The 25,248-nt window shown below is 50.3% G+C and overlaps 3 protein-coding genes across 3 annotated transcripts; 1 reads left to right on the forward strand and 2 right to left on the reverse strand.

The window, feature by feature from the left end:
- Positions 1–8,971: 8,971 nt before the first annotated feature.
- On the reverse strand, positions 8,972–11,431 carry LOC117863737 (cytochrome P450 704C1). Its single transcript, XM_034747561.2, has 4 exons — positions 10,439–11,431; positions 10,016–10,354; positions 9,695–9,898; positions 8,972–9,599 (listed from the first exon to the last, which is right to left on the reverse strand). Exons 1-4 carry the CDS (start codon positions 11,246–11,248, stop codon positions 9,396–9,398), a joined length of 1,557 nt encoding a protein of 518 aa, XP_034603452.1. The 5' UTR covers positions 11,249–11,431; the 3' UTR covers positions 8,972–9,395.
- Positions 11,432–16,496: 5,065 nt separating this feature from the next.
- LOC117862854 (uncharacterized) lies at positions 16,497–18,809 on the forward strand. The gene has a single exon (XM_034746386.2). The coding sequence runs from the start codon at positions 16,637–16,639 to the stop codon at positions 17,888–17,890; it is 1,254 nt and encodes a 417-aa protein (XP_034602277.1). The 5' UTR covers positions 16,497–16,636; the 3' UTR covers positions 17,891–18,809.
- Positions 18,810–22,231: 3,422 nt separating this feature from the next.
- LOC117862696 (protein FATTY ACID EXPORT 4, chloroplastic) lies at positions 22,232–24,782 on the reverse strand. The gene is made up of 4 exons (XM_034746196.2): positions 24,370–24,782; positions 24,205–24,269; positions 22,621–22,708; positions 22,232–22,521 (listed from the first exon to the last, which is right to left on the reverse strand). Exons 1-4 carry the CDS (start codon positions 24,569–24,571, stop codon positions 22,412–22,414), a joined length of 465 nt encoding a protein of 154 aa, XP_034602087.1. The 5' UTR covers positions 24,572–24,782; the 3' UTR covers positions 22,232–22,411.
- Positions 24,783–25,248: the final 466 nt, after the last annotated feature.

A 25,248-nucleotide genomic window follows, 5' to 3' on the forward strand; every position in this document is an offset into this window, starting at 1 on the left:
AACTGGGCCTTCCTTCTTGCTCTCTCGCATTCCACACATACACCCACATATCACACGAACGCTTGCTTGCAAGCACTCCATTGTAACCCCAGTGCACTTGATCCAAGGAACACGACTCCTGCCAAAACTGGATATGGGAATCTTCCCAAACCAGTATAACTCCTTGTCTCTTGTGTGCTAGCCATCAGAAGTGAGGAAAGCGCGGCGCACCATCACTGATCGACGGTACAAAACACCGATAGGTGGCGGCGTGAGGGGGTGCGGGCAGCGACCGCGCGCGCAGCCCTGAGGGCACGTGGCGGCGCAGGCGTAGGGACCGCGGGAGGTGGCGCGGTTGGGAGCCGCGGGCGCTAGCAGCAACGCGGCCTGGTGCGAGGGCCGCTGGCGGTGGTGCGGCTAGGTGCAAGGGCCATGGGCGGTGGCGATGGCGGCGGCGGCGGCGGCAAAGGGGCAGCACAGTGGTGGTGGAGACTAGGGTTGAGGAGGTGCATCCGATGGATGAGAGTTGTCGCACAGATCTCAAACATTGGAAGCCAAATAACTAAATAGCTACCGGAAGCCATATAGGATCCACGGCTTTGGGGAGTGGTTTCTATGGGCCGGTGTACGAGGATTCAGTGTTGGCTCAGCAAAATGGCGGACGCTTTTCAGCCGGGTTGGTTGGGTTGTCGCCGCGCAATATGTTTAGGCCTTTTTGGGGGGCGTTTTACATGTGTCCCATGAAGTATTGTGGACAAAGATGTCTCGGACTCTCTCCCTTCCTAGATGCACATCAATCTTAACAGTGCAGCCCACAGAGTGGGGAAAGGCAGCACAAGAATGGATCGTGCTAGCCCAGAGTCTGAATTTTCATAGTGTCCAAATCAAAAGTGAAAAGGATGTTAATCGCGCATACAACACATAAAGGAACGCATTTTATTTGGACATCTCGCACACTCCAAGACAACAGCTCAACTTCCAAACAGTTGCCCATCTCACATGCTCCACGAACCACGGATGCACCATGCACGGGCATTGTTGGCCATCGCTCCTCAATCATCACGTCGCCTGGGTGGAGGCGTGGAGCCACCACTCACGGGCTAATGTGCTCGTGTACCCTGATACGGTTGCAATCATGTAGAACACAAAGGGCTCATTTGGTAGCCTGTATAGGCTCAGCCGGTCCCGTGAGCTAGGTCCGAGCCAAAAGGGCTAGGCTCATGGGGTGCAAAGATGTTGATTGGCAAATCTGCATCCCATGGTGCTGGTGGGATTGTATTTGTTATGATGGGCTGGCTGTGGACCCCCCATAACTACCCCAAACTGCCATCTACATATGGCGTTTGGTGGCATGCACAAGGGATAGGTGCCCTTACCATGTGCAGGCCATGGTGAAGTATACCACCCAGCCACAGGCGCCCAGAAATGCAGAGAACAAATGATGAATGCATAAACTCTTATTGAAAAGACCTAATCAGGGAGGTTATCAGTTCAAATATAATATAAATTTACATAGAAAGCTAATTATATCAGTTTGAGAAAGTAATTAAGTAGTATGGTAATATCATTAAGAGGTATGTTGCATGACAGTTGCATGTGAACCAACAAGGAACAATGTAAACTTGCACAAATGACTTGAAGTAGTGAAATTAGAACCACAAAACTAGGATTTTGACATGAAATTAGGTCAACCAAGGTGATTAAGGCCTCCCACCCATAACTCCAACATGAACATCAAAAGAAGAACAAATTGTGCATGCAGTATGACTGAAGTCAATCTTCTTGAAACAAACACCATCGAAAACCATGAACTTGGCAGCAACGGTGTGGCGGATCCACTTCGGATTAGCTTGATCACGCAGGGTTGAGCCGCCTAACATGCGACACTCCTGCCTAAACCAAGTTAACACGAAGTGCCGTCGGATTTCCTCCGATTTAACCACTTGAACAGGATCGAGTTTAGCAACCCACACGAAGGTGAGTGGTTCCAGAGAATACAACGAGTCCACTGAGTTAGGCAAATTTATCCATTTAGTTCGACCATAAAAACCAACATCAGAGTTTTACAAGGTTCAAAGAAACAACAGAGGAAAACACTAGCGGAAGTCTTCGTCTGGGTCGGATGTCCTGGTGAGGCCAGCCGGGACATCACTGATTCCTTTCCTCGCCGTCCGAGGAGGGATCCCACTCGACCGTCCAGCCCGGCGGGAGCTGGGGCGGCCAAGCGCCAGCAAGAGAGGGGTCGGGAGCAGCAGCTTCACCTGAAAAACAGGAGCCACAACAAGGCTGAGCTACTAAGCTCAACAAGACTTAACCGATGGGAGTAACACTACTCCTCCTTCTAGACATGCAGGGCTTTTTGGCTGAGGGGTTTGTTTGCCAAAAGCACTAAGTAAAAACCCTATTTTCAAGTTTTAGCTCCGGTTCTAAGTTCATTAGCCGGTCTAGGTTTTGCAACCTATTCTAAGCAATCATAGAGCCACACAAGAGGTAAATATAAATCAATAAACATGTCATCATCAGATTCCTCATTTACTCAGGGTGACATAGCGATCAAGCAATCTCAAGCTGTGAGAGGCAGACGAATCGATTCGAGTTCTTTAACCATGCATGGTGAACCTAGCCTCACGACATCCGCGCACCCGGAGGTCGCTTCCTGTGTCGGCCTTCCCCATCAATCCCCTAACCCGTGTCGGGCCCATTTCCTTTGGTGCAAGGTTCCACAGACCCGGCCTCTGCCGTCCTGTGACCACGCTTGCCACCACGTGCGATAACCAGTAGGGGAAACTCCGTTCCAAGAACAATGGGGCGACCGCTCACGTCTAGGTTCAATCCGGTACTAGGCTTCCTCATCCCATACTAAGTATGAGGCTAGTACTTTCAAACACTTGATCACGAACACCACCACTGTCGGGCCTTAGCAGATTTCATAGACAGACGGGGCAACCATCCGACCACCAAAGAGTTACCAAAACCCTGCCCCGTCCATCGTCCTTATACTTATAACAGAAAGGGTAAACATGCAACTCCTACAACTCGCGAGTGATAGGGAATCACTCGGCTTTTACCGTCTCCTAGTTAAGCAATGCATCTACTCGGTCCAACAGCTAGTGCTCAGATCATGGGGATAACTAAGTTATGCATCTAGGGCTTCAAACAACTCCTATACGTAAATGCACAAGCATGTCACAGAAGGCATGCGCAAGTTTGGTAAAGCACGCAGGGTTTTCATGCAACCGGGGCTTGCCTTCGAGCAAAGAGGAAGAAAATTGCTCGAGTACGGGGGTGACTTCGGCTTCGGCGGGTAGGAGCTCGGCTACACCTTCTTCTTCTGGCGCCGGGTGTAGCTCGTAGAAGCCGTCGGCGAGGTGCAGCTCTACACAAATGCAATGCAAAAGTTAGCATAGACGGTTATTTCAACAGCAACGCTGGCTCGCCTGAGCCCAGAAACTCGCGACAAGGAGCAGGAGGGTGGGGAGGTTCGAGAGAGCTGGTGATGATCAAGAGGTAAGGATCGTAAAGGAACTTTATGATCTGATCCTTGAACTGGAGGATGTGGTATACTAGGAATCCTCAGACGCAAGCGCTGAAGGGTTCCTAAATTTTACACATACACCCTCGGGTTAAAGAAAAAGATCACAGCCGAACCCTCGGGCGAGGCGGATAAGGATCGGCGGAATAGATAGGGTCGGGCGAGACGGAACCGGGGTCGGGCGGATAGGAGGGGTCGGGCGAAGCGGACTGGGGTCGGCAACTCACCTTCTTCCTGAAAGGAAAGCTTGGGGTCGGGAAGAAGCAGACTTGGGCGGAGGAACTAAAGCTTTGAACAAGGGTTAAGACTGGGAATGCTATGGTGGCGGCGGTGTTTCTTGCAGATCACAAGAGAGCTTTTACGCAGCACGGAGGAGTAAGCTGCTGGTGACCTGGAGAAAACTGAGGGAAGCTGAGGGAAGAGTTCCCCAAGAACTTGGTGGATGGCGCTAGGAGCTTGAGCAGGGAGCAAGAGAATGGCTGAAGGCAACAATGGCGGAGGGAACTCCGGCGGCTGGTGCATTCCTTTTATAGCTGCTGGAACTGAGAAAGGAAGCGGCGCGTGAAGCAATGGAGTGCTCTGCCGTGGCGGCGATTGAGCGAAGAGGGCGGTCGTGCAGGACTCCGGGGATGACGCCAGCGGGCATTGGGCTCTGCCGTCAGGGCGGCGTAGGAGCGGGTAGACCGGTGGTTGAGATTTGGCGGAAGGCGGGCGTCACCATGCGGAAGATTAGATGGAAGCGACCAGTTTAACGGCGCTAGAATCGAGGGCGCACAGGTGAGAAGACGGGCAGCCGCGGGCGAGCGCGGAGCAACAGATTGTCGGGCGGCTTCTGACAGGGCGGGGAAAGGAGCTGTCGCTGCCGTGGTCGGGGTTGGCGATGGAGGAATCGTCGTGTAGCGGAGACCAGGCGGCGCGACTGTGGTCGAAGTGACGGAAAAGACGGGCGACATCGGGCTCTGGGGCCGGGATCTGGCGGCGTGATGATGGGCGCGGGAGGCGAGGCTCTGCAGAAAGGTTGCAGAGGGGCTTCCGCTGCCATTGGGGAAGGGGGCGCGAGAACCCACTTGGTCGCGAGCCAGAGACAAAACTGCGCGGCGGGCGTCGGAGAAGACGAGCCACGCGGCAGGGAGACTCTGAAGCGGCATGCAACTCGAGTGCGCCTGTCGCGGAGGATCTGGGGGAAAAGATCTCGCGGGTCCACCGGGTGGATAGAACGGACGTTTGAGGAAGATTTAGAAGGATCCGACTGCGGGCCGAGCTTGCCGGGGTCGGGAGAGGAGCGAAACGGGGAGGGGTCGGGTCTCCGGGGTCGGGACCGGGCGGAAGGCTGAGCACTTAGGCACGGTAAACAAGACAGATGACTATGATCAAGGGCTTCGATTAAGATTAACTCGGAAGATTAGGGGTCGGTCGTCACAAACGGGCAACATCTCCAAGCACCATTGCCACCAGTCAAAACTACCAACATGGGAAACAGAAATACAATTCACAAGTCAGGGAAGCTATGTAGGTGTGAATGAAGGCTCAGACAGAATGCATCTGGGAAAAGAAAAGTCTGTCATCATTGGGAAAAAAAGTAAGACATGGCTCAGGTGAAATTACTTGCCTATGAAATAGGACACAAGCAGAACTTGCCTCCTAGTGAGGCAGTCAGAGGAACCCCTGACCGCATCACTATGAGCTAACACCTGCGAGGATCCTGCAATTGTTAAGACGTTCGGTTATCACCATGCATTAACATCGCCATGGACATAAATGTCACAACTTATGAAAAACAAACAAGGCAGCACAATAAGAGACAAGGCTTCTTCTTTAGGCTCAGCTCAGGTGCAGATGCACGCGGCAAGGAGCTACCTAAAAGTGAGGCAATCAAGGCAAGGTATACCTGGTTTACCTCAATATGTAGGCAACATCTTGCGGCATGCATGCTACCCACCTTTACATCATTGCCACTAGGAACACGGAGGCGTTAGAGAAGGTTACTTGTGTCCTACCGAGAGGTCTTACTCACCAAGCTCAAGTGAACTCAAACAGATGATTTAGACAGGTTCAGGCCGCTTATGTCTCGTAATACCCTACATCCTGCGTGTTGGTTGTATTGTATTAATTGAACTTGTTTGGAGGGGGTCCCTGCCTCATCTTATATTTCCGGAGGCAGGGTTACAGGTTGGTTGTTTTATAAGAATACTAGTCGGATTCGACCAGATAATCCTACTCTAATTGCTATGAGTAGTTTTCTAATCCTCGACTAGTTCTTGTCCTCCATGTAGACCACGCTGTCCTACACCATAGTTTCCATATCTGACACATCTCGGTGTACAGCCCCATAATTAGGATTGTCCAAACCTTCCGATGGGCCTATAGATGTATGGCCGACACCCACTCTAATGCATCAGCTAGGATCAGCTCATGATGCAAGGACATAGGTGAACCTCATGTTGAAATCAATAGCAGCTAGCACATTCTGTGTTGTGCTGCTCTTACAACCTCTAAAAGCAGCCTACATCTTAAATGGCACTCCAGCAAGAATGTGGGTGCCACCAATAGCTCTAATGCAGTCCTAGGAGAATTAACATGCATACATCAATGTACCATGTATTGTGTAAATAAAAGTGCAGCAACAACATACAATACAAACTACCCAAGTACTTTTAAGTATGGGTTCCATCTCTGACTTCCAAGGATTTTAGGATGGGTGGCACCATCAGGGGCTCTGATTATCTCACCCCTCAGCTCCCCAACTGCATAAAGCACCTCTGCAAAGTACCTATTGATAGTCTCTATGGATCTTTTAAAGGTGTGATGGATCACCCTAAATCTCTGGTTGTGTCCCACAATGTGGAGGAACATGGCAACCTGTTCCTCAACACTAGTGTGTATGCAGTCCTCTAGGAGGTGCCTCTCCCTAAACAGGTTAACCAATTAAAAGAAAGGAGCTTTACGCATCCTTAGCATGCTTACAAACTCAATCTATGTGCAGTTATATATCTTATCTAGGTTTGCTTGCCTCTCAGCATCGAACACTGCCCTAGGAACCCAAACAGAGTTCTCTTCCTCATCTAAATTAGATCTGTCCCTCCTAAGCCTAGTGTACAGAAATGCAATGCATACAACAACAAGAGCAGCATCTTGAGAAGCCATCCTGGTATGGTAGTCATGCAACTCCATCTACGTTATGGCATGGTAATAAAGAAATTTTAGAACTAGAGTACTGAAATGGAACTAAAGACATCCTAAGGTGTGGCAGTATACAGCAGCGTGGTAATAGAGGGGTCATTGCCTTGGCTGCTACCAAAGTAGCCTCCCAGAGGCTCCTCCTCAACACATCATCAACCAAAAATACCCAACAAACAAGTTAACAGGTCGAACAGGTATTACTGCCTTGGCTGCAACCAAAGTAGCCTCCCAGAGGATCCTCCTGAACACATCATCCTCCAAAACCAGCTAGCATACAAGGAAACAGGTCCAACAGGTATCATTGCCCCAGAAGCTACGAAAATTACCCTCCTAGGGGCTCCTCCTCATCGTCATCGAACAAAGAAAATCCCACAACAGCATCATTGCCATGGCTGCTACCCAAGGTAGCCTCCCAGAGGCTCATTATTTCATAGAACAACCATATTAGCCTCGGGCAAGCTCCTCGTCATCAACACAGACTGACATTAGAGATAGGTTCATGGCAACAAGTCCATATCCACACGGTAACTACACATGAATGGTAAATAACCTCATGAATGGACTGTAAACAACAAGCCAAGGCATAGAAGCCAGGACAGTGCATCAAATGGAGCTGCAGATCCGGCGACGATACCCTACTAACCGCACAAAGAAACCGTAATATTAGATCCACTCCGTGGGAACCCTAACACGAGGGATTCCACCCAATAAATCGTAAAAGATCGAACAACAATACGAAGACTCCATCATAGGAGATCCTACACCATTGCAAACAAGACGAGAAGCCACCCTAACTGCAAGAGGATAATAGATCCAGGCCTAACCTGAGAGATTCCACCCAACAAATCGTAAAAGATCGAACAACAATACGAAGACTCCATTGTAGGAGGCCCTAACCCATCGCAAACAAGACTAACTCCACCCTAACTGCAAGAGGATAGTGGATCCGGGCCATACCTCCGGGAAGATGAAGCTGACCGTCGTGGGGAAGATGAGGAAGTAGCGCGTGCAGTGGACGAGCCGAGGGACGCCTGGACTAGCAAGTAGACAACGCAGATCTGCTCAGTGGAGAGGAAAAAGCAAGTCACGTCGGGGACGAAGATGTTGCTCAAGTTGTCAGGGACAAAGAGGAAGTAGATTTGCTCGGTAACGAAGACGAAGCACGGATCTAGTGTTCGTTGCTGACGGAAACCCGGCGCTCGCCGGTGAAGAAGTACTCGCGCTTGTCGGTGAAGAAGTACCCGCGCTCGTCGGTGAAGAAGTACCCGCGGCCGCTGGTGCAGGCGACCACAGACGCCTCTGGATCAGGCGCCCCACCACCAGCCGCACTGTCGCCTCCGCCCTAAAGTCACTAGGATGAGAGGAGAGGAGAGGAGTGGAGGAGTTCCTCTAAGAAAGCAATTTGACTTATTAAATTATTCCAATTTGATAGGACTAAAAATCCCACATCGAAAATTGATGGTGGGGGAGCACAACATATAAGGTGAAGCAGCTCTCATCTATCAAGCTAGTTTTTGGGTTAAGTTAGACCTGATGTTTTGTTGTTGCGGCCTCTGATGGATATGTTCCTGGTGGGGTGCCGATTCCTGAGTATAGAGAGCTAGATCGGAATCTGCTGCGTACTCTACCAAGTGGTATTAGAACCAAATGTCAGGAATCCTGGAAATCTTCGGAGTCACATAGTGATCAAGGGAGCCCATGAACGTTTCTGGAGGGTTACATGTGGTTATGTTGTGACTGGAGAGTTGGACTCACTGTCTGAGATAATCTTTTGGAAGATCACATGGGTTGCTTGTGATGTAAAAATTAGGCCCAATGTGTGATGGGGGATATTGTAAAGTTTAGTCTGACATCAAAGATTGATAATGGGGGCACAACATATAAGGTAGGGCAGCCCTCACTCATCAGGCTAGCCTTTTGGGTTGAGTAAGGCCCGAGGCCTTATTGTTCTGGGCTCCAGTGGACTTGAGCCTGGTGGGACGCCAGCTCATAGATATAGCGAGCTGGGTCGGAATCCGCCACACACTCTAATATCGTTGGTGATATATTACTATTTAGGAGTCATCTTTTCTAATCTTGGTACTAAGGTAGACTATCCAAAAATAGTTTGGAAATTGGGAGTATCTTAAAAAGTAATCATTTCAAAATAACTCATTTGATCCAAATGTAAGATATTTTAATAAATACTAAGTTGAGGGAGTAGATGTGCATTTTTTTAACTTCATCAAAATTATAGAAGCTTTACTTTGAACAAATTAAAACGTCTTACACTTTCGCACATATAGACCATGTTGATGTTCGATATATTAATCATATTTTTTGCAAATAATATATTAATCATATTTGCTTTATATATGACTAGCAAAGTACTACATCCGTCCACCGTCCTCGATCACTTGACGTTTCGAACAACTAAAGTGACTTACAATTTTGTATATACTCCCTTCATCCTAAAATACTATTCGTTTTGATTTTTCTAGGCGCATAACTTTTGCTATGTATCTAGACATAATATATATCTAGGTGCATATCAAAAGCTATGCACCTAGAAAAATCAAAACGAATAGTAATTTTCGACGGAGTCAAATTATACTGCCAGAGGAAGTAATAAAGAGTCCATGCCTCCACATAGGCAGAGGCCGGACTACTTCTCAGTTCTCCCATTGCCGGATAAAAAGAGATGCAGACGTTTGACCTTTTGATCTCAGGCACGAGTACAGCACGATGCCCGCCGGGGCGACGCACGAACATAGAGCGGCCCGTCCATTTTAAGCGTGAGCATAGGCCGGTAGCCCTCGGTGGTGTTGGCATCCCACATTTCAAATCTGAAGAGGTAGAGAAGCACAGCCGCGAAGATTTTCATCTGCCTGTACGCGAATTCCTTTCCCAAACAGATGCGAGGCCCTGCCTGTATATTGAGCAACTCAATCAGACGACAAAAGATGTCACTGCAGATTATATTGAGCAACTCAATCCGTATAGCGAAATGGTGCCGGAACTCACCTGAAAAGCCGTGAACTTGAAGGGGCTCTCAGGGACGAATACGCCATCGTCGTCGAGCCACCTCTCCGGCCTGAACTCCTCAGCGTCCGCGCCCCATAGGAAATCCATCCTGCCCATGGCGTACGGCTGGTAGTGCACCGCGTCCCCTTTCTTCAAAGCGTAGCCGTCCGGCAACGTGTCGTCCGAGAAGCAGCACTTGAGATCCTGCAACAGCAGTTAGTAGCCACCAACGAAATCCATCACCCGCCAATCGAGTCATGGCGTAAGTGTAAGGTTTTGAACCTTACGCTGCGTGCCGGGTTGCGGGCACTGCCAACTTACGATGGGCACGGCCGGGTACAGCCGGAGGGTCTCCGTCAGCGCGGCGTGCAGGTACTGCATCTTGCTGATGGCGTCCTCCGTCAGGCTCGCGACGAACTCCTGGGCGCCGACGTCGCGGTCGCCTGTGGCGGCGGCGGTGCGCACCTCCCGCGCGACCTTTTCCTGGATGTGCTGGTTCCTGCAGAGCACGTAGAGGAACCAGGCCAGAGTCCCCGCCGTGGTGTCGCGGCCGGCGATGACGAAGTTGAGGATGATGTCCCGCAGGTACTTGTTGTCGAAGCAGCCGGGGTCTTGCTCCCTCTCGAGCAGGAACCTCGACAAGATGTCCTCTTTCTTGGCCTGCCAGAGAGAAACATCGCCGTGTCAGAACCCTGCATGTGCTTCCATGCATCATGAATTGTCCTGTCAAGTATATGAGCGCACGAATTCTTGTTGGTCGCTGCTCATCTGCTCGATCTTCCTGTCGATGACGGCGTACACGAAGTCGTTGATCGTGCGGACCGAGCGCTTCATGGCCGCCTCCGACGAGACGTTGAGGAGCCTCTTGGCCTTCCAGAGCAAGTCGAAGAACCGGTACATCACCTGCTCGCTGGCGTCATCGAACGCCCTGGCGAACTCCGCGCCCTCCTTACTGCACCCGGACAGCGAACCCAGGTTGACGCCGAACCCGACCTTGAAGATGGAGTCCAGCGTCGACCGCATCAACAGGTCTGCGATGTCCACCCTGATCCCCCCGTCGCCCCGCGCCGCGGCGGCCACGATCCCCGCGAGCTCCGTGGCGGTGTCGCGGAACACGCCGCTGCTGTAGTCACGCAGCACCCGGACGGAGAACTCGTGGCTGGCGACCTTCCGCTGGTGCCGCCACTTGTCGCCGTCCACGTTGAAGATGCCGTCGCCGAGGAGGTCCTCCATCACGTCGTGCATCGTCGCCCCCTTGCCGTAGTTGGCGAAGCTGGTCTTGAGGACGTGCTCCACGTTGGCGGGGTCGACGGTGTAGACGTCGTTGCCGGTCGGGGTGAGCACGCGGAAGGTGCGGTGCCTGCGGGAGAGCTCGGTCTGGTACTCCATCAAGCGGTCGTAGTTGAGCAGCTGGTGTAGCACGGTGCCGGCCACGGGCGGGTACTTCCGGTTCTTGCCGCCGGCGCCGCGGCGCTGGCGCGCGAGGTGGAGCGCTAGCAGCAGGGCAAGCGAAAGGGGGAGCAGCACCGTGAGGCTCAGCGGTAGCGAGTCCATTTTCGGCTGCGAGCCCTGGTACGTGTCTCGGCGCGAGACGGCCGGCGGCCGTTCTTGTTTGCGTCTTGCGTGCGGTCTGCAGGGAAGTGGATGTGATGCACTATGGAGGATGTGTGTTTCGTTTCAGTGACCACCAGGGGTTATATGCTGGGCGAGTTTCAGAGATGGTCTGAGATGCCCAACCACGGCGTCTAAACTTTATCCATCACCACCGACTTTTGTCTTACACCGTGGATATCCAGCGTCGTACTTTTTGGCCACATTATTCTTGGTCCTTTCCACCATTTTCCTGTCGCTAAACTCGTGCACCGTTGACGACGGTATTTATTTTGCAGGGCATAATAAACATGCTTGATTTCCTTCATATGGAAAAGGGACGCACCCTAGCTAGTGTGTCCTGGGTCCAAATGTGTTGACTTTAGATGTATGGAATACGGATATTTAAATTAACTAGCTGATGTGCTCGTACGTTTGCTACGGACCTCAAATAAATATATCCTAAATTATTAATCTCAAAACATGCAACTTTTCTTGTATGATGTGGTTACAATGAGATGTTGTGGCTGTTTTTCTCAATTTAATACAGAGTAGCAGAAAAAATGTATGAATTTCAACATAGAAATATTATGCCTTGATCAAGCACCATAGAAAGGTACGTGTCTATATGGCACCTATGCTACCCTGATACGGATACGTGGATACGGTATTTTCTTAAACAACATGATACGTGGATACATTTTAGTATTTTCTTTGTGGGCACGTCGAAGCTGGAGAGGATCCTCAGGCGGAGGTCCTTCACCGGTGGGGAGCGGCTCCGATGCGTCCTCTGGCGGGCGGTGGCGCTCGTGTGGGTGCTGAAAGGGGGTGGCGGCGCTTTGCGTGTAGGCATCAGGGTTTAGTTGGGATGGGGTGGTAGGGCAAGCAAGGGTGAGTGGGTGGGGAAATGTGTGTTGAACAGGAGCAAAGGTTGGATCTCGGTTCAATTGCAGTAAAATTTAGAGATCTTTTTGCAAAATTATCAAGACATATTCCAAGGATTGCAGGTTGATTACGAAAAAATTGAGGGATTTTTTTTTACAAAATAACCACGACAGTTGGAAGAAACAACCGCGCTTATTAGGTAGAGATTGTAGAGTGTTTGGCTATTTAAAATTGAATTTTGGACCATACACAGATAAATGCTAGAGCTGTGCAGATCCAATCGGTTTGAAATATTTGCAGCTTAGTAATGAGTTCTTGAATGTACATCAGTTGACCTGAATGCATCCATCTTATCAGTTAGTACCTCGGAGGGAAGCTCGGGATGTGGCAAGACCAGCAGTGGCGAGGCAACGCTAGCGCCGCGGATGGTGAACAGAGGCTCATTATTTCACAAAACAACCATATTAGCTCCGGACAGACTCCTCGTTATCAACACAGACCAACATTAGAGACAGGTTCATAGCAACAAGTTCACATCCACGCGGTAACTACACATGAATAGTAAATAACCTTATGAATCGACTGTAAACAACAAGCTAAGGCATAGAGATAGGACAGTGCACCAAATAGACATGCAGATCTGGCAAGGATACCCCACTAACCGTACAAAGAAACCGTAATATCAGATCCACTCCGCGGGAACCCTAACACGAGGGATTCCACCCAATAAATCGTAAAAGATCAAACAACAATACGAAGACTCCATCGTAAGAGATAGCAAACAAGATGAAAAGCCACCCCAACTACAAGAGGATAGTAGATCCAGGATTAACCTGAGAGATTCCACCCAACAAATCATAAAAGATCGAACAACAATACGAAGACTTCATAGTAGGAGACACTACCTCATCGCAAACAAGATGAACCTCCACCCTAACTGTGAGGATAGTGGATCCGGGCCATACCTCCGCGAAAGTTAAGACGATAGTCGTGGGGAAGATGAGGAAGTAACGCGTGCCGGTGGACGAGCCGAGGGACGCCTGGAACAGCAAGTAGACGACGCAGATCTGCTCGGTGGAGAGGAAGAAGCAGATCACGTCGGGGACGAAGATGTTGCTCAAGTTGTCGGGGACGAAGAAGTAGCAGATCTGCTCGATGATGAAGACGAAGCACAGATCCAGTGTTCGTTGCTGACGGAGACTCGACGCTCACCGGTGAAGAAATACCCACAGCCGCCGGTGCAGGCAACCACGAACGCCTCCGGATCAGGCACCCCGCCACCAGCCGTGTTGTCGCCTCCGCCCTAAAGTCACTGGGATGAGAGTAGAGAAGTGGAGTCAAGTGCGAAAGGGAGACATGAGAGAGGAGTGGAGGAGTCGATGGAGGTAGCGCGTCTGCGGGGAAGGAGAGCGACGTGCCGGGAGGCCAACGCTATATACCGGTGGTGGTAACCCTAACCGGTCCAAATAATGGTGCCAGGCAGCGTTCGTCTCCCGCGCTTCCCTTCGCGTGCGTGAAAACGTGCTTGCGTGGACCTGCACGGCGTGAAATGGCTAGCTTTTACGTTCCACGCGGTGCAGGCTGGTGGGCTGTTTTTGCACCGTATACGCCTGGCCCGGGAAGCTGATCAGACTAGCCAACACCACCAGCTGGGCCTGACCCAACCAACCTACGTGCAGGCTGCCAAACGCGGCCAAAGCCACCGATTTCCCACGACGGCACACCCCGAGAGCCGAGATGCACCAACCTGGAGCTTGCGAGCCGTCCTCACTGTTCCATTTTTGTCGTGTGCATGTCGGGGGACGGAGCTTATCAGCACATCACATCGACAGTTGGACGCCATGATATGCAGGGCGGCGGGTAGCTGCCTCTCCCCGGAACAATTATGCCCACGGCAGCAGGCTAGTCCGCTAGTGTTCCCTCTGGCCAAAGCTTGATCCCCTCGTGCATGTTTGCAAGTTAGAGCGTGTTTGGAACTTTGATTAATTTTAATGACATCGAATATTCGGATGCTAATTAAAAGAACTAAATATGAGCTAATTATAAAACTAATTGCAAAAGTCCGGATTAATTCGTGAGACGAATCTATTAAGCCTAATTAATCCATCATTAGCACATAGTTACTGTAACACCACATTGTCAAATCATGGATTAATTAGGCTTAATAGATTCGTCTCACGAATTAGCTTCCATCTGTGCAATTAATTTTGTAATTAACCTATATTTAATACTCCTAATTAGTATCCAAACAACCGATGTGAGAGGGGGCTAAAGTTTAGCCCCTAGGAAACAAACACCCTCCTTCTCCCACAACATCATCCTCCTGCATCTTTATCAAAAAAAACATCCTTCTATATCATCATGCTTGTCCTCTTCTCCTTCATTGAAGGAAGGAGCCCGGATGGGCAGGCCACTGGAAGTGCATTGTCGCCGATGTCAGCATGGTGGCTTTTGGCACCGTTAAGTTGTCACCAGACAGTTTGATTCAGGAACCAAGATGCCTTTGAGACGAGACAAGTTCAGAACTTCAGATGCTACTATACGCACTAGTTCGGTAGTTATCGAGAACCATTAGTTTTCAGTTGCAGTCTGACAAGCTTTTTTATGTCTACTCATGGACAAATCTGTGGACGAGCTAGAGGCAGGATTTGTGTGGAATATGCAAGGAGTAGTCCTAACTGTCCCATGTATGCTGGACTCCTCCATTGCACTGTCACGAGAACGATGCTCCCTCACGCCCCAATCAGATGATCCGAGTGAGATTCGTTTCGCGGCATGGGTGGGACCTACGGTACAAGATTAGAGGATAGCATATATACATGCGGCACCAATTTAGTAGTTGACTCAGGTAACGAGACTCGTGACGATCTGTTTACTACCCAAGTCTTCCATACTACTACGAATCTACGATCCCCATGTGCGCCCTCGCGTTAGGATATGCATGATCGTCCTACGCTCTTCACGCTTGGATCATTCGATCATGCCTGCTGCACATGAGACTGCCCGGGCGAGATAGACCTGCAGAAATCGAGCGGAGCGCATGGCCATGGCTGCCGCCTGCCGGCTCTCTCCCAGTACGGACAAGCCCCTCGGAACTCGCAGCTCACCCCCTCTATCCAAAGGAACCATCGGATCACGGACAGTCGGACACCGGAGCCAGAAAATTCCGCCTCCTCCGATCCCAATCTCACTGGCGCTTCCGATCGGTAGCCTGACGCGCATGCCCGATCTAGCATTCCCTCGCCGCTCCAGGGACCGTATCGAAACCTGCCCAGCGGCGCCTAGCGTATGATTGCACATGCGGCCGGGCGAGCGGGACGAGTATTATTCGCTAGTAGTTCCCGTGTATCTATCAAGCTATCGCGCCGAAGGATACGGTCCAATGGCTACGCAATGTTAATGAGGAGACAAAAAGAAGCAACGGCCGGCCGGCCGATCAGTTCTACACTTCCCTTCTACTGTTTGCTATTTGTCAATATACAGTTTTTGAAAATTTATTCGCCAACACAGTTGCCTGCTTAAATAGTGTTCGGAGACCTTTCTGAAAAATCAGGAGTTTTACACGAATACTGTTAGGTCCCGTTTGGATCATTGGAATTGAATTCCATTCTAATAATCATAATTTAGACACAAATTAATTAAGCTAATATAATTGTATGTGGAATATATTTGTATATTATTGTTGGCGATATGCGAGAGATACTCATGTGCTGCACTTCTATATAGGGAAGCGAGTTCAAGAGCGTGCTATAAGAATTGAATTCCATTCTAATAATCATAATCTATAGAATCAATTTCCATCTCGCACCCCATGAATTTAAGATAGGCTTATATCTAAACTTTGGAAAGTTGTGGAATGCCACGTTCCAAGATAAATTAAGGGGCTGTTTGGATACGAGGTGCTAAACTTTAACAGTGTCACATCGGATGTTCGAATGCTAATTAGGAGAACTAAACATGAGCTAATTATAAAACTAATTGTAGAACCTTGTGCTAATTCGCGAGATGAATCTATTAAGCCTAATTAATCCATCATTAGCAAATGGTTACTGTAGCACCACATCGTCAAATCATGGACTAATTAGGCTTAATAGATTCGTCTCGTGAATTATACTCCATCTGTGCAATTAGTTTTGTAATTAACTTATGTTTAGTACTCCTAATTAGTATCAAACATCCGATGTGATAGGTGTTAAATTTTAATAGGGTGTTCAAACACCCCCTAACCTACCGTTAAGTAGATTCCAATTCCTTCAAAGGAAGGGATCCAAACAGTACCTTAGTATTTTTCACTTCAATGCAACCGTCCCATTCCCAAAGGCCTGAAGGAGCCTTGCCCACCTACACCGTCGTCGCTTTACATTAACCCACCTCACGAGGGCTACCAGACAGACGACGCAGCATATAAGGTCCCCGGCCGGCCGGTGGCCACCGTCCAAGATTCCTGTGAGCGGCGAGCGCGACACGATGAGCCCCGGCGCGGCTGGTGCCAGGAAGCGCCTCGGCCTCGGCGTCGTCGGCGTCGGCGGCGGCGGGTTCGCGCTCGGGTGCGGCTGCCGGGACGCTAAGGCCGTGGCGGTGGCGGCGTCGTCCACCGCGTCGCCCTACTCCGCCACCGCCACGGACACGTCCACGGCGACGACCGCGACGTGGCGCAGGGCCAGGGCGGCGGCGCTGCACCACCACCCGTCGTCCGCGTCCGCGTCCACGGGCACGCTCACCGTGCCCTCCGCGTCGTCGTCGTCCTTCGTGTGGGAGGACGCCGAGGGGGATGCCGGCGAGGAGGAGGTGGACTGCAAGCAGCGGGAGAGCTCGGCGGCCGCGGCGAGCTTCTCCGGCCTGCTGCGCCAGCTCAACGAGCTCGAGCAGAGCGTCGTGACGTGGGGGCGGAAGAGCACCGGCAAGGGTTGCTCCTCGCCACCGGCGCCGCCGCCGCCTCCACCGCCGTTACCGGCGCGGCCAGTGAAGCAACGAGTCGTGCACAGCGGCGGCGGCGACAGCAAAGAAGGTCACGGCAGCTTCTCTCCGCCGCCTCCACCTCCACCGCCGTTACCGGCGCGGCCAGTGAAGCAACGAGTTGTTGTGCACAGCGGCTGCGACAGCAAAGAAGGCCACGGGAACTTCTCTCCGACACCGCCGGCTCTTTCTTTCCAGCTTGAGACGACGCAGCAGCACCGGAAGGCAAAGAACATGGACAAAGCCGACAGACAAGCTGGAGAGATCGCCTCCAAGCAGCCGACACCGCCACCACCCTTGCCATTGCCGCCGGAGCAGCTTAAGGCGCATAGCACGGACAAAGGCGGAAAGAAAGAAGACGCCAGCATTTTCCCGACACCGCAGGCGGCCCCGCCGAAGCACCGGAGAGCGAAGAGCTGCGACGGCACCGGCGCCGGCAGGCTGGACGGGAGCGTGGCGGTGGTGAAGCAGTCCGACGACCCGCTGAGCGACTTCCGGCGCTCCATGGTGAACATGGTCGTGGAGAACCGGATCGCGACGGGCGACGAGCTCCGCGAGCTGCTCCGCCACTTCCTGGCGCTCAACGCGCCGCACCACCACGACGCCATCCTCCGGGCCTTCACCGAGATCTGGGACGAGGCGTTCTCCGCCACCGCCAGCAAGACCCCACACCGCGAGCCCGCTACCAGGAGGCCGACCCCACCGCGGCCGCGGCCGACGCCGCCGCGCCGCCGGCATGCCCCGCCGCCGCGGATGTGGCGCTAACGCTTACAGTACGTGGTCACCGCCTGTGTTCTGCATTGTAGCTAGATATCTTGCAAAGAAACGGTCGGTGTGTGGCACCTGATCGTACCGCGAATCTACCGCGGATGTTCTTCCGATTTGTTTGTTAATGCTTCCCCAGTCCGTTCGGCTCCAAAAATTCTCCAACCATTCGAGATAGATGAGCGATCCCGTGAACGCCGGTGTCGTTTATTCCGCGACTAGCCGACACGGCGAACCGCAAAACCCGTGGCCGCTTGCGGGGAAGTGCGAGCCGGCCGGAGCCGAGGCGGAAAGGCGCTTCTGCTGCGGCTGCGGCTGCGAGAGGCCGCAGGAACGGTGATGGTTGGATGGCTGGCTGGCAATGGAGGGCCCGTGCATTGAGTTATGGTGGTGGCGACGGTGCAGTGGTGGGCTTGTGGATTGAAGTGACACACGGGAGCGGGGGAGGAAGCCGGGGTGCCGGGAGGGGAGGGCGAGCCTGCCAATGCCAAATCAGAGGCGGCATGCGCCATCAATGCGCAACCTCCCTGGCGTCCTATTCTGCATCTTCGCTCTAGCACTCCTGTCGTGCAAATGCCAGAGCTTCACCGCCATCCACAGGTTGTTTCCATGAATCCCTCGGCCTAATCTCTTTGACAAGTAGGTGTGGAACTAATGCGCTTACGCAGGATGTTATGAACAAAGAGCCAGGGAAGAGAGCTTTTTAGGGTACATTATACCACCTTGTACTACTACTGTTTTGAAAAGACTAGTATATAAATATTCGACGGTTTAGATCAATTGTATACTACTTAAAAGTTTATTAGTGCTATGAGTGGTATAAGTATTATTGTAATTCTATTTTGGCACAACAGTAAAGTTATATTAAGTTAGAATTAGACATCATTTCATTTATTATAACAAATCGGTTGGAATCTCATTTGATTTCCCCTCTGCCTTCTCTCGTTGGTGACCGCCGCCACCGGCGATGTTGTTGATGTCCTCTCCGCCATCACCCCGGCTCCCTACCCGCGCGCCTCCAGTGCCGTAACCTTTGGGGCGCCCGCAGGGCTGCTTTCCCTCACGCACCAGAGCCGTCACGCCACACCTCCGCTACCTCATCGGTTTGCGCTACCAGCACAGCCGCCACAAGTCCAAACTCGCACTGCCACTAGGCTGCAGATGCACAAGTCATGCAGGGACATTGTGCTCGCAGCCGGCGTCGAGGTGCCCTGCCAGGACCCGCTCTTGAGCTACCTCGCCAAGCTGGGCCATCCACTTTGCCTTCCTCAGTTCCTCATCGCCACCTTGGCGTTCTCCATCACTGCAACCTCTGCTTCTAGACTTAGATAGTGGAAGAAAACGCCCTTGTTTCTGTTTTATTTCATTTAGCTGCCGTGAGCTCGGATCTCTATGAATGAGACGACATTTCGATCCTTCCGCAACCCAGGATGTTGTCAATTACTTGTCCTATTGTCCGTGTGGGATGTTCACTTCACCGTGTTGCATTCGCAATCGAAAGCAGCAAGCAGTACTAGTCAATGCGCCCAAGCTTCGAGGCCTACATCTACTATTTCTTACATTCATGTTGATTTGATTTGTTGCCATTGTAAACAAGATGTTGGTGACAATCATGTCATGATGCGATTAATGGTTGCAATTTGCACCACACTACACTTGCGTGTTGTGACTGAGCTTGCGTTGTAACTGAATATTAGAATACCAAACAGAGCAGGCATTAGTCTTACAAGGAAAAGCACAGGACTCATTTGCAGTTTGTCTAACATATTTCTTTTATTCCCCCATCTCTAAATTCATTAAACAAATGAAGGAATCAAATGTTACATTTGACATTAGTACAGTGAGTTGTTACAACGCCGGCTCCTATCCTCCATGCTGGAGTTTGGCTCTTGCCTTAAATTTCATCTTAAAATGAAAGCTGAAATAAAACACTGTATCCATGGGTTCATGTGGCTCACTTCCAAGCATTCCACTCCTTGGCCTTTCAAAACTGAAACCAATACAAGTTAACATTTTCTAGTGACTGCAAGCTGCAATCACCGTCTCCGTGTTGAGAGAAGGGAAACTAAGCAACCTTGAGGATACTGCACAGGAAATTATTTGCATTCACGTAGATCTTAAACTTCACCTCGACCATGGCCTGCATACACAAGTAAAGCATGTGATATATCTCTTGTTATTATCTGTGCCTTTTTGAATATTTATTTGCCTTCGGACAATCAGGAGATACAATGACTGCATCATCTTCTGTGGTATGCTGCTGTTAAATCCACAGAAACTGAAACTACACACCCACACGACTTATTTGTAGTTTTGCACTACATACATTATTCCATTTTATAGTTTCTCAAAACTAATACAACAACAAACATTCTTGACAAACTACATGGCCTATTGACATGAGCAATGAAAGAGGCAAGGCCTATTGAAAATGTCGCTGTTCCAAGTTGCTAGGCTGTCTGCGTCAGCTCCGGAACTGTGAACAAACTGCCCCAAGCTGGAGGATACCGATGATGATGCCAAAGGATGCAGCCAGCATCGAGGGGTAGGCGCTGCACAGTAGGGCGGTTGCGTCGAGGACAAGGAGGTGCTGCATGACTGGCTGGTGCTCGATTCGTCAGGAAAGCCTCACGGCGCCTACGAGGACTAGCCGTGCTGGTGGTGCCGCTGACAGCCACGCACGCCATAAAAGTCAATCGGCCCTTGCAGGGCTGCGCTCCGGCCGGGCTTGTGGCACACCGATGGGTAGATGCCACTGGCTCACGACACCGGACGGCGGAGACTCCAGGCTTTGGCGGCGTCAGCGTGGCGACGAGTCAGCGCCGCGGGAGATACGAGGCTGTAGTGGCGCCGGCGGGAAAGCTCCGTTCGTGGCAAGCTCACAACGTTGGCGACTCCGCCGAGGAGTCATCTCGGCGGCGAAAGGGTCGGCGCTTGGGACGGTGGCGACACCGGGAAGAACTCTGGAACGCGCCGTAGTGGTACAGGGGACTAATTTGATCCGAAAAAATTGGATCTGACCTTTCAACTGGATAATTATGACTAAACTGCTCTTAATTTAGATCTTCTCCATACCATATACCACAAGTAGCAGTATTATGTACCGTAAAAAAATTGAGGGAAGAAGTTGGGCGCCCGCGCGCTGGCTAGAAAATGGCCGCACGCATGGGGACGTCGACGTAGGAGTAGCCGAGCAGGGAGTGTAGTGTAGTGCTGTTTCTTCGCAAGGGGCTGGAGCCAGGCGGTGGTCAATGCCGGAGTTGCCGACGCGGCGCGGCGGATAGAAAAACTCGTCCGGCAGTCCGGCTGGTGTATGGGCCTGGGCCCAGGCAAACAGAAGCTGCGGGGCCTGTCGCCGGTCCGTCCGTAGGGCTGGAAGATTGAGCCCGGCTGGCACGATTTGATGCCCGACTTCAATTTTCTGTTCATGAAACGCTTGCTTTCCCCTGTTTGGTTTGAGCCCAGCACATGAGCTCACTGACACTGTCTGAGCCTGATGGTGCAACGTGCGCTTCGCTGTGGCTCCTGCTCCTGCAGGCAAAGTGAACCGCAGCTCAGCAACTGACCGTACCCAGCTTGAAAAATTGCCAGACTTTTTGTTGCCAACCGCAGCTGCACGGGCCAGCAGGTACCTACTGCACATAACGTGAGCCCTGCTGCTGTGACAGAAGACTCGAATTATTCGTTTTCCAAATACGTCCTAAATAATGCACGTACATCATTGCACAAAACCAAGCATCGTCAACTTCAAAGCTAATTATCAAAAAAAAAAATCAGAGCTGGAGGAACAGGCGAAATGAGCGTCCGAAAGGGGACAAGGTACCGATGCCATCAGACAGGATGAACGACAAGGGCCAGCAACCATCTGTCGACATGTCTTTTCCATACCTGCCTGCTCCATAATCATGCTGGTTCTGGTTGCGTTGCATTGCATGTCGAACAAACAGCCAATCGGCAGATACGTCCTATATCCTACAAGCTACTTCGTATGGAGTTCCCGGTTGGAGACCAACGATGCATCATCAGATGCTAGTAGGAGACCAACGATGCATCATCAGATGCTAGTAGGAGTATAAGATAGTTGTTACTCCTGCATGATTAATGGCCACCCTCCATTGCCAACAGACTATCTGTACATGTGCTATGTTTAACAAGCCAACCAGGTGTTTCAGTACTTTGCACCTGCATGCACCGACGCCGTCCTTATGCAGTGAGGCACTGACGGACTGATGACTGAATTCAGCAGCTCTCTAACATTCAGCCCAGGCAAGATATTGCAACCAGCACACTGATGACTGAAAGGCTTGGACAGAAACTAATCATCGGCAGGTGACTCAGAGAGAACTCTAAATGCTCTTTATTAGGGGTACACGAAGGAAGGTGCACCGACAGTAGGTCCAAATTAATGTTGTACGTCTAAAAGAGCCAGCAAACCTTCAAGGAAGCTTCAGAATCTTTATCAAAAAAAAAAAGGAAAGCTTCAGAACGTACAGGATCCTCAAGTCACTAAACCAAATTGGTTTAGACCTTGTCTTGCAAGTACGCAGAGTAAAAGACACCCAAGGCACCAAGAGAAAGGGCTAGAAGAAGGCCAGATGGCACCAGTTTACGGCTATTGTACAACCTGATACCTGGAAGTCAGAAGCAAGTCAGGAGGGGTTGGATGTTTCGACTTCTCTTTATCTGGTCTGAGTTTCATGAGGACTGAAGCACAAGAAGGTGAAACATACCAAACACGCAGGCAAAGAGAAAGGCAGATCCAAATCCAACAGCATCACCCGCTGCCTTTGTCTCAGGTGTCTGCATCAGATAATAGGCCTGCAAAAAATGTTAGCCATGTGATCCCAGTAAAATTGGCCACGAAATTCAGTGAGCATTTGTTTGCAAATAGAAAGGAGTAGGGTTATTATTTCTGAGATTCCCAATCATGTAAATAAGCTCATGATTTCAGTAATTAACATAGAATTGGATACGAGAAGAATGCATTGCTTAGAGGATAAAAAATTACTGAAACAAAAAGGTAAAATCGACAAGCTCGTTGATCTGCCAAGAGTACATATTTTTCATACACATCTCATTCATAATTTACTGTTTTTTCAATAGTTGATCCAGGGTAGGAATAGGAAACAAAGGAAAGACTCCATCTAGTCAAGAGATCCATGTGCTTGGTAGCATATTAGGATTTAGAACTGGAATAGATGATGAAAACTGCCAATGAATCCGAATCAACATCTCAATTTGGTATAGTAGTAGTATTGCCAACATAATGATGAATAATTCACTTGAAAAGTAATTATTCCAAGACTTTTTTATGAATTCCAAGGCATAACTCCGCAAGCATCAGTCCTACTATGTATCAACAATGGAATTTTGAATTTGGCAACACATTTCCACAGTTAGCCTGTTACTGTTCCACAGGAACAATATGCCATCTAGAAACCTGTCTATTGTTAAGACTCCACAGTTATTTCAGAATCTCTTTCTAAGAAGAAGAAAGAAAAAAACAGTCTCATTATTCCTCATTCCATGATCAATTTGGTGAGTATTACAAATAGAAAGATGATGACAGTTCGCTGCAAAGTAACGATTCCCAAAGCATTTTACGAATTCCATACCATAATTCCAAAAGCATCAGGATCGTAATTTATACCAATGAAGGAATTTTAAACATGGAGAATACATTACACAGGTATACTGGTTCGGTTACTGTTCCATAGGAAGGAATTCCGCCTGGAAAATTGCCTGCTGTTAAAATTCGACACATTTCTTTTAGAATCTCTTACTAGGAATATGATAAGGGCCCTTATTCCTTGTGCCATAATAACCAGGCAAAAATAAAAAGAAAAATCTTCTAGTAATGTTAGTAGCAGTTATGTCATTAGATTTCCTAAATCCATATGCGCTAACAGAGTAACAGATTGCCTACAATACATTAGTACCAGTGATGGAATTAACCACTTCCACAAAGGAAAAGCGGAAAGCAAGACAATCTGACCATTTGCTACGCTCAAATAAACTAGAGTGCTCAGAAGTCCTTAGCCGCACCTAGCAATTAGATACTACCAAGGACTTCAGCAACACTGCCATTCAACCAACGACTTCAAAGTTCAAACCCCAGTGCTTCCAACCAATCCAGAATCTTAATCATGTCTGCAATTTGGTCTAAAGCATAATTGTCATAGCCAACTCAACATAACCGTTCCAGCAGGAATCATGACACGCAACAATGACAAGGCATGTGATACGTAATCTACCAAGCAGACTCTTCTAAACAAATGAAAAGGAAATGTAGAGGACATTCGAGGTCCACTCACAATGCCCATGAGTGCAGATCCAGCCAGCCCTCCGTAGATTGAGCCTTTACTCCCCGACCTCGCATCTGAACACGGCAGAAAGTAAGAAACTCAGTGGTCCAAGAATAAAGCCGCAAATCAACCGACAGGCCATAGCAGCCACACTAGCGAGGCGACCGCGCGTACATGCGAAGACGCCGCCGCCCAGGAGGAGCACGCCGTAGGCGGCGGAGGCGGCCGGGGCGAGCTCCGACACCGCTTCGCAGCGGAGCAGGGCGCGGCGGCGGGGGCGGAGGCGTAGGTGGGCAACAGGGGGACGGGGCGGCGGCCTGGGAACCGAAGGGAGCGAAGCGGAGAGGGTGGCGGAGGTGGTCGTCAGCGCCGTCATTTTCCTTTAGCGCAGGCTCGTGCGGGTTCCGGCGGTCGCTGTCCGTGGCCGGAGAGTCGGGGACGAGTGGTGCGCAGCTGCCGCCTATCCGCTATCTCAGAAAGGCCGAGATGTCAGCGAGAGTAGTTTGAGAAGGCTCCCCTGCTTCAGCCTTTGCGCTGGAAGAAGGAAGCCGGAAAGGGCCTCTCTCTCTTGCTTTCGTTGTGGCGCACGTTTGTTTAGTCGATCGGCTTTGCACGGCCCGACAGAATTAGACGTCTCTTCTAGTCTTCTTGATTAGGATTTCATTACAGTGTGTCCATTTAATTTTTTTCGAAACACAGACGTCCATTTAAAGTTTTGAACACCAAAAATTACTGAAAAGCTGGTAAGTGTCGTTAACTCATATTCACCCTCCACAGCTAAATGTCATTTCCTATACAGCCGCCATAGCTTCGGCATGGTGAAGAGATGGCATTAGCAAAGAAAGCATTTTCGCTTGAAGTATAGGAAAAGTGGCGATGGTGATTAGGGTTTTCTAGCCACCTCTTCGAAATTATTTTGGTACTTTAATTAAAGTGGTGTTCACTCATGTGGTATAAGAACTTCGGTTGGCATGAAAATGTGCTAGGTGTCAAAAGGCACGTGTTATTATCCTTGGACCGATAGTTTGGACCGATGGTTGGAGCAAAACTGCA

This window comes from Setaria viridis, chromosome 7, assembly GCF_005286985.2.
Source record: "Setaria viridis chromosome 7, Setaria_viridis_v4.0, whole genome shotgun sequence".
NCBI lineage: Eukaryota > Viridiplantae > Streptophyta > Magnoliopsida > Poales > Poaceae > Setaria > Setaria viridis.

Coding starts and splice junctions, on each gene's coding strand:
- LOC117863737 (XM_034747561.2), bottom strand. CDS start 11,248: ATGGACTCGCTACCGCTGAGCCTCACGGTGCTGCTCCCCCTTTCGCTT. Junction 10,355..10,438: donor GCAGCGACCAACAAGAATTC/GTGCGCTCATAT, acceptor TCTCTCTGGCAG/GCCAAGAAAGAGGACATCTT. Junction 9,899..10,015: donor TGTACCCGGCCGTGCCCATC/GTAAGTTGGCAG, acceptor CTGCTGTTGCAG/GATCTCAAGTGCTGCTTCTC.
- LOC117862854 (XM_034746386.2), top strand. CDS start 16,637: ATGAGCCCCGGCGCGGCTGGTGCCAGGAAGCGCCTCGGCCTCGGCGTC.
- LOC117862696 (XM_034746196.2), bottom strand. CDS start 24,571: ATGACGGCGCTGACGACCACCTCCGCCACCCTCTCCGCTTCGCTCCCT. Junction 24,270..24,369: donor GGGCGGCGGCGTCTTCGCAT/GTACGCGCGGTC, acceptor TGCCGTGTTCAG/ATGCGAGGTCGGGGAGTAAA. Junction 22,709..24,204: donor GATCTGCACTCATGGGCATT/GTGAGTGGACCT, acceptor CATTTTTTGCAG/GCCTATTATCTGATGCAGAC.